Raw genomic sequence first — 9034 nt, forward strand, 5'->3', positions numbered from 1 at the left:
TTCTTTTTGCTTATGTGGTGCTGAGGAATCGAACCCAGGGCCTCATGCATGCAAGGCAAGCACTCTACCACTGAGCCACCTTCCCAGCCCCTCAATATTCTTTACTTAGCAACATTTTCTGTGTAGCATCTGCTAGATGTGGCAGAAAGGAACCCGGAAACAATCCTGTCTTTTGTTTGTTTTTAACACCTACTCTAGCTACTTTTCCTTCTTTCCCTCCATCCACCCTAATTTATGGAACTGTCAAACACAAATCCCCCTTTGGGTGATTTTGGTTCAAAGACCCAAATCATTTCCTAGATAATTCTATTTAAAAAAAAATACAACAAACATGAGCCAGACCCTGATAGCTCACGCCTGTCATCCTAACTGCTCAGGAGACCCAAGTCTGAGGATCGTGGTTCAAAGCTAGCCTGAATAGGGAAGTCCATGAAATAGATCTGTATGGTTCAAGTGATACAGCACCAGCCTTGAGTAAAATATCAGGCCCTGAGTTCAAGACCCAATACCAGCACAATAATCAAAACAAGCAAACATGGGAAATCTCTGCTAGTCTGTGTAGACGTCTCCTATCAAAATTCTCACACAAAGAGAGCAGATTGTTTTTTGGCCAGTCCTGGGGCTTGAACTCAGGGCCTGGGCACTGTCCCCTGAGCTGCTTTTGCTCAAGGCTAGTGCTCTACCACTTGAGCCACAGCACCAACCGATGGATTTTTCGGTTTCTGTGGCCCTGAGGAATCGAACCCAGGGCTTCATGCATGCTAGGCAAGCACTCTACCACTAAGCCACAATGCCAGCCCAGAAAGCAGATTCTTTACTAGTTTTTTAACACATGTTCTGACTTTCGGGGACACAGAGATCCATTTCTTTCCAACCAGAACTCCTGGAAATTCACAATCCCAGCAACAAACATTCCCCCCCCCCTCCAGTCAAAACCCACAACCCCCAGAGGTGCAGCTGACTCATGAAGCAAGCGGGAGACAGGGGAGCTATCAACCTCCTTTTCTACCATTTTGAATCAATGATCTTAAACTGAGAGAGAGAAGAGGGGAGGGGAGAAGGAAACAGAGCCTGTGGGTGGGGATCATGGGGGGGGGTGAGAGGCAAAAACTCTCCCACCTGACCACCATAGTAGCTCACTACATTAATCTAGGCAGAGGGGAAGAAATTCAATTCCCCGCTGCCTTTGGATGTCTCCCTGCACCCCCTCCCCAAATCCCACTGAAATCCCTTTCTTGGATGGGTAGCAGGGACCAAGAGGTAGCTCCTTCTTCTTCTTCTTTTCCTCCTCCTCCTCCTCCTCCCCCTCCTCCTCCCCCTCCTCCTTCTCCTTCTCCTCCTCCCCCTCCTCCCTCTCTCCCTCCTCCAGGGCTGAGCTGAACCTTTCCCAGTCCAGAGTCAAGAGTGGGCCCTGTCCACGTGTCCAGCCTGGGGCCAGTAGGTTTGAGAGACGCCGTAAGCCATCAACCCCCCCCCATACTGCACTTTGGAGGAATTGGAGGAGAGAGGGGCTGTGGGTCTTGGGACACCCCCTCCCCGACTCAGAACCTGCCAGTTCCCTCCCTCTGCCCCCCTTCCCCCCTTCACCACCCCAACACTTCCAGAGCACCCCTCTCTGGGGAAGGCTGGGGGGAAGGCCTCTCCCCCCACCCCTCCACCCCAACTTACCTGTCCTGAGAGCCCCAGCCAGGAGCAGGGCCCCCAACAGTGCGATGTGGACCCCGTGGTGAAAGCCAGCCATGGCTCTGGGGGGTGTCTTGGCTTCAGGGGGGGCGGTCAATCCCTGGCAGTTTGGCTGGGAGCTGGGGAGCCGTGGGCACCACCCAGGCTGGCGCCCCGCTGAGCCCCAGCCCCGCCTGGCCCGGCCCTGCCCAGCCTTGCTCACCAGCACGCAGGTGATTTCAGGCCCAGACTCCGCCCAGCAGCTCTGGCCTCTTCCTCCTGCTCCTCCTCCCCTTCCTGCCTCGGTCGCCACACCTGCTGCCCAGGTTGATCTTTGTCTCCTCCCTTCTGAGGTTGAAGGTCCTTGCTAGACCATGATCCCTGAGGAAAACCCTCTCTCTGCCCCCCTCTCCCCCCCCCTCCCCTATGCCAACCCCGGGCAGACCAGGGAGTTAAGCCTGGAAGCTCACTGCTGTCCGACTAGCTCCTTGGAAAGCTGAGATCTGAGCGTCCAGGTTTGAAGCCAGCCTGTCCAGGAAGAATCTGTGAGACTATTTTTTTGTTGGGAGGTGGTGGTGGTGGGATTTGAACTCAGGGCCTGGGTGCTATCCCTGAGCTCTTTTGCTCAAGGCGTACGCTCTACTACTTGAGCCACAGCTCCATTCCCAGCTTTTCTGGTGGTTCATGGGAGATAAGAGTCTCACGGGCTTTCCTGCCCCGGCTGGCTTTGAACCACGATCCTCAAATCTCAGCCTCCTGAGTAGCTGGGGTGACGGGCGGGAGCCACTGGTGCCTGGCTGGCTGGTTGTTCCCTTTAAGATAAGAGGAAGAAGGCCTTGCCCTTCTGAAGAGTTGTCTGCCTTCTACGTAAGATGGTTATCACAATGCTTTTTCCTGGAACCTAAGAGAAAGTAGCAGGACTTTCAGTTTGCTTCACAGGGCTTCATTCTAGAGGTAGAGATCTGGAGGACTATGGTTCAAAGCAGGCTGGGCCAAAAACCGGAGTGGAAAATATCCCCCATCTCAAGCAATAAAATAGGGTGGAGTGATGCATACCTGTCATCTCGGCCATGCAGGAGGCCAGAGGTATATGGCTCACATCTGTCAGGAGGCTGAGATCTGAGGATTGCGGTTCAAAGCCAGCCTGGGCAGAAAAGTCCCTGGGACTCCAATAAACCACTCAAAATCCAGAATTGGGCTGGGAAGGTGGCTCAGTGGTAGAGTGCTCGCCTAGCATGCATGAAGCCCTGGGTTCGAGTCCTCAGTACCACATAAACAGAAAAAGCCAGAAGTGGCGCTGTGGGCTCAAGTGGTAGAGTGCTAGCCTTGAGCAAAAAAGCTCAGGGACAGCGCCCAGGCCCTGAGTTCAAGCCCCAGGATTGAAGAAAGGAGAGAGAAAGAGAGAGAGAGAGAGAATTCAATCTGTGACTCAGTTAGCTGGTAGAGAACATTGAATGAGATCATACAAAGTGATTTCTGCTGCTTCTTCACCTTTCCCCAGATTGCAACATCCAAGAATCAGATGAACAAAGCCAGGGGGTGGAAAGAGAAAAAGCAAAACCGATTCTCCTCCTTGTTTAAGCTTGAACAACCAGTCCTCTTAAGTCAGCTGCCCCAGGGCTCTTCCCTGGAGCCCAAAGCTCTCTCTGATAGGATCCATGTCCACTTACTCACCCGCTTAGCTGTCTTGTTCCTTCCTTTGCTGCTTTTGGGGGGGGGGGAGAAATATGGCTCTGTGTGTGTGTGTGTGTGTGTGTGTGTGTGTGATTTCAGGGATGTCCTTCTTGTTAAAAAGAGAAATCAAGTCAGAAATCCACAGACTTCAACCTGACCCCTGAGCAGTTTGAAGCCAGCCCTGGCAAGCCTGTCCCAGAAACTCCAATAAATTACCTAAAAGCAAAGCAAAACCAAACCAAAAGATGGAAGTGGAGGTGTGGCTCAAGTGGTAGAGCGCTAGCCTTGAGCAAATGAAGCCCAGGGACAGCATCCAGGCTCTGAGTGCAAGCCCCAAGACTGACAAAAGATAAAAAATAAACATCTATATCCTCTTCCTCCTCCTTTTCTTCTTCCTCCTCTTCTTCCTCCTCCTCCTCACGTAGGAAGCAAATAGACAAGGCTTCCTAAGGCTTGACCCTCCTAACCAAGAGGCCTGTTGGAGATTTATACCAACCTCCCTGTATCTCAGAAGCTGGCCTCAGTTTCCCATCTTGTGTCTTACTCTAATATCAAATCAACTTTGTCTCTGCTCTCATTTCTCCGGCCCTATAATATTTTATTTTTGCTGTAGGGGCTGGGGCTTGAACTCTGGGCCTGGGCACCATCCCTCAGCTCTTCAGCTCAAGGCCAATGCTCTACCACTTGAGCCACAGAGCCACTTCCGTTTTTCTGAGTGGCTTATTGGAGAGTCTCACAGACTTTCCTGCCCAGGCTGGCTTTGAACCTGCGATCCTCAGATCTCAGCCTCCTGAATAGCTAGGATGACAGGCGGGAGCCACCAGCAAATCTGGCTTTCTACCTCTATTTTAGTTTTCCACAAATAACAGCCTACTGGTGCCTTGTTCCCCCCCCGCCCCCAGGGTATTTGGTTTGCTGTTTGCTGGTGGTTTTTGTTTTTCTGCACGACAAGCTTCCTGCTTATCTCTCCCTGTCCAACAGAGGCCTCAACATGGCTGTTTTTACAGCTGTGTGGGTGACAAAGCGCTTGCCCCGGCCTGCCTGCCCAGGCTTCAGATTGCTCACCTTGCAGTGTGGGTGGGGCTGGAAGCAGGTGGCCACTGAGGATTGGTCAGTGCAGGTGCTATTCATGGGGTGTGGGTGGGTACATGGCAGCAGTCTGGAAAGCCAGTCCCGCTCCATAGCACATCTAGTCGCTGGCTCATTTCACACCATCTGCTCAGGGTCAGTATTTCTTCACCAGCTTTGCTCCGTCAGAAAAAAAAAAAAAGTTCAAGGAGCTTGGGCATTGGTGGCTCACACCTGTCATCCTACCTCCTTAGTGTTAGGTTTTTAAAAAGAGGTGGCCGAGTAAGAACTGCACCATGCAGGGGTAGGTTTATTCATCCTTCAGGCTGAAACCAGGCCATCTTGGTCCTCCACGCGGTGGGGAAAGGCTTGGGGAAGAGAGAAAGCGAGAGAGCTGGGGAAAAGAACTAAGAGAGAGCTAGAAAAGAGAGAAAATAGCTAGAAAAGAGAAGAGCTAGAAAAGAGCAGAGAGAGAGAGAGAGCATCTGGGCCTGGGCTAGGCCTTATTATCTAGGGTATGGGCGGAGAAGGGTGTGGCCACATCAAATTCAGATGTGACCTCAACAGATGCAGAGGTGACCTCTTCCAGGTGTCCCAGTTGCCTAGGTAACGCAGGTACTGGGTGGAGACTTTGCTGCCAGGAGGGTGGAGTCTGCTGGCCATCCAGGAGCGGACCTTACACTTAGGAGGCTGAGATCTGAGGATCAAGGGTTCAAAGCCAGCCCAAGCAAGAAGGTCCAGGAGTCTATCTCCAATGAACCAACAGAAAACCAGAAGTGGAGCTCAAAATAGAAGAGTGCTAGCCTCATACAAAAAAAGAGTTCAGGCACAATGCCCAGGCCCCGAGTCCACACCCCAGAACTGGCACTCACTAATAATAGTATAGAATAATAATAATAATAATAATAATAATAATAATTTGACCACTGATGTATATCCAATCATTAAACACTCATAGCTTCTGATCACTTCTTGTTGCTTCTTTCTTTCTTTCTCTCTCTCTCTTACTGGTCCTGGGGCTTGAACTCAGGGACTGAGCACTGTCCCTGAGCCTCTTTGTGCTCAAGGCTAGTGCTCTACCACTTGAAACACAGCTCCACTTCGTGGTTTTTGGTGGTTCATTGGAGAGAAGAGTCGCACAGACTTTCCTGCCTGGGCTGGCTTTGAACCATGATCCTCAGATCTCAGCCTCCTGAGTGGTTAGGATGACGTGACTGTAATGTCCTGAGGATAATTCTGTTTTCAGGTTTAGAAAAAAAAATCTCTAGGCAGAAGAACATTTGCTCCTTGCAGGGAAAAACCTAGAAAGCATCGAAGTACCTAACAGCTCAGGGATGATGACCTGAAATGAAATGTGGCTGAACCACACTGTGCTACACTGCGCTCCCTCGATAAGAAAGAAAGGGAGCAGCCGGGTGCCGCTGGCTCACGCCTGTCATCCTAGCTACTCAGGAGGCTGAGATCTGAGGATCAGGGTTCAAAGCCAGCCTGGGCAGGAATGTCTGTGACACTCTTTTGTTTTTTTCTTTGTTGGTGATGGGGCCTGAACTCTGGGCCTGGGCACTGTCCCTCAGCTCTTCAGCTCAAGGCAAGCACTCTATTGCTTGAGCCACAGCACAAAAACCACTTCTGGTTTTTGGTGGTTCATTGGAGTTAAGAGTTTCATGGACTTTCTTTCCTGGGCTGGTTTCAAACCATGATCCTCAGATCTCAGCCTCCTGAGGAGCTAGGATGACAGGTGTGGGCTGTCAGCGCCCGGCAGTACTCATGTCCTTATCAGGACCAAGGTTCTAAGACGTTTCCCTCCTGTGCCTGAATTAAAATCCCTTCTCCCGGTGTCCATCCATGATGGTGCTCAATCTTGTCCGTTCTCCCCTGGGTGTGTGTTTGATAATGAACTCCATCCAAGCCCCATGGCTGCTCAGCGAGGGGAGCGGTGGCTAAGAACCAAGGGAACCAAAGAACTCAGGCCCAGGGCCAGGGGAGAGGAGGGAAGGATTTTCTCTTGCACCTCTCCCATCTGAGACAGCAAATGGGCGTCCGCTGAATTAGTGGAAGGTGGTGTGACTGACTCTCTCTCTCTCTCTCTCATTCTCTCCCCCCCCCGGGGGAACCTGACCAATGGGGATTGCCTGTCAAGTAAAGGGCCAATGAGAATCATCTAGCTCCAACACAGCCAATGAGGATGGCCCACCCACCCAGAACATGACCAATGAGGACCATCCATTCAGAACATGGCCAGTGAGGATCATCTGTTTAAAATATAGCCAAGAAGGATCATCCAACACAGGACTTGGCCAATGAGAATCATCCACCAGAAGACGCGGCCAATGAGGATTGCCCGCCTTGAACCTGGCCAGTGACAGCTAGGAGCAGTGCATGGCCCAGGGACCCCAGGGGCCAGCACTGAACCCCACTCCCTCGGAGACGCCCCCCATCCTTGCTTCTGCCTTCTCTGCCCTCGGGGGTCCCTCACTCTCCTCTGCCTGGGAGCCTCCCCATTGCAGAGCAAGCTGGGCTGCTCTATGGAGCGTTCCAGATGGACACGGGTGGCCTGAGGGGAGGGCGGTGGGAGCCGTGGGGGAGAGCGATGGGGGAGGGACACTGTGACAGCACCGTGTGACCACGGGGTGGCGGCAGCACAGGCCTGGCACTCAGGCATCAGCCCTGGAATTCAACCTCTGAGTACAATGCTTGCTATCCGTCATGAAACAGCATATTCTTACATTCCATAATCATTTATGTTTAATTATGCCTACACTTGCATATTACCCCACTTTAGTTATTTATATAATCATACGGGTAATTATGTAATTAATATCATTATAGCCATTATTTATCATTATGCACACACTATAATGATATAGTACAATATATTAATTTTATACATCAATATAATGTAATAAGTAATATTACACTCAATACATTGTAATGTGATATTAAATAAATATATAGTCTATGACTATTAATAGATTGCTTATTAAATAATTTTGTTGCATATAAGTAATTAATACATTTTAACCCGACATAAATATACTAAATTAACACATGAATCAATGTATTGTTGCATAATATGCGGTGATAGCACATAATGTCATACATGACACATATTACATACAAACGCCACACAATATCTCAATTTAGGTGACATGTGATTCTTTCATGTAATCTATAACAGCATGCTATGGTTGCATATAATTATTACACAGATGAAGACACTAAGGTTACTGTGTTTGGTCTCTGACATGGGCTCAGGGGGCTCCCACCTGCCAGCCTAGTTTACTCAGGAGGCTCAGGCTGGGTGGGGGCCTCTGCCCAGAAGAGGAACAAGGAGGCTACAGCTCAGATCACTCCTGGCCGGGGGACTGGGGCGCCGCTCTGCTCTCAGGGCAGCCTGGGCTCAGGACCCTGTGGTGGTGAAAGTGAAGACTCGCCTTCCTTTGCTCTCCTGCCAGCCTGGGATTAGCGCGCCCTCCTGTGGCGCCATTGGGAAGCTGCACCTGCATTTGCTACCACGGAGGCCTGGACCTAGATCGCCCTCGTGTGGCCTAATAGTGAAGTTGCATCACCATTTGCTTCCAGGGAGGCCTGAGCATCAGAGTGGCCCTCGTGTGGTCCAGTCGTGGAGCTGCACCCTCAATTGCTATCAAGGAGGCCTTGGCCTCGGGCGCCCTCGTGTGGTTCAGTCGTGAAACTGCACCCTCATTTGCTATCAAGGAGGCCTTGGCCTCGGGCGCCCTCGTGTGGTTCAGTTGTGAAACTGCACCTTCATTTGCTATCAAGGAGGCCTTAGCTTCGGGCGCCCTCGTGTGGTTCAGTCGTGAAACTGAACCCTCAATTGCTATCAAGGAGACCTTAGCTTCGGGCGCCCTCATGTGGTTCAGTCGTGAAACTGCAAAAGAGGCCTGGGGGAGGGAGGGAGCGAATGAGAACGATTCAACCGCTATTAACTGCAAAGCACATGAACTTTCCAGAACCTTTTCAAGACAATCTATATTCAGTGATGTAACCCAGCGGGTGTTTCTTCTTGTATTTCTGTTATTTTTTTCCCCTGCCTTTTAATAGAGACATTTTGCCCCTTCCTTGTGGGATGTGTATGTCTGTTCTTTCTTTTCTTGAGGGGGCGAATAATGCAAGAATTGCAAGACAGTGCCCTAGAAAATGAGGGAGGGATTCCTGAAAAGCTAAGAGATGAATTCTGCCTGACTGGTAAGAGACAAACCCCAGCCCCTGCCCTATAAATGCATTCACTGGTCCCCAATCTGCCCCAACCCATCCCCAGGTCATCATATCCACCATGGCTTCGTGTGCGTGTGCGTGTGTGTGTGTGTTGGAGATAAGAATCTCATGGGTTTTCCTGCCTGGGGTGGCTTTGAACTGTAATCCTCAAAAGGTGGTGATTCTTCACTATTACGCCACACGAGGGCGACCTAGGTCCAGGCCTCTGTGGAAGCAAATGCAGGTGCAGCTTCCCGATGGCGCCACAGGAGGGCGCGCTAATCCCAGGCTGGCAGGAGAGCAAAGGAAGGCGAGTTTTCACTTTCACCACCACAGGGTCCTGAGCCCAGGCTGCCCTGAGAGCAGAGCGGCGCCCCAGTCCCCCGGCCAGGAGTGATCTGAGCTGTAGCCT

The 9034-nt window shown here is 51.1% G+C and overlaps 1 protein-coding gene across 1 annotated transcript in view; it reads right to left on the reverse strand.

The window, feature by feature from the left end:
* Cdcp1 (CUB domain containing protein 1) overlaps positions 1-1829 on the reverse strand; it is a 19765-nt gene extending 17936 nt beyond the window's left edge. Inside the window, exon 1 of the mRNA XM_013030267.1 lies at positions 1669-1829. Coding sequence (XP_012885721.1) covers positions 1669-1741 — 73 coding nt within the window. The 5' untranslated portion in view covers positions 1742-1829. The remainder of the gene's footprint in view (positions 1-1668) is intronic.
* Between the last annotated feature and the right edge of the window lie 7205 nt (positions 1830-9034).

This window comes from Dipodomys ordii, unplaced genomic scaffold, assembly GCF_000151885.1.
Source record: "Dipodomys ordii isolate 6190 unplaced genomic scaffold, Dord_2.0 Scaffold128, whole genome shotgun sequence".
NCBI classification, from domain to species: domain Eukaryota; kingdom Metazoa; phylum Chordata; class Mammalia; order Rodentia; family Heteromyidae; genus Dipodomys; species Dipodomys ordii.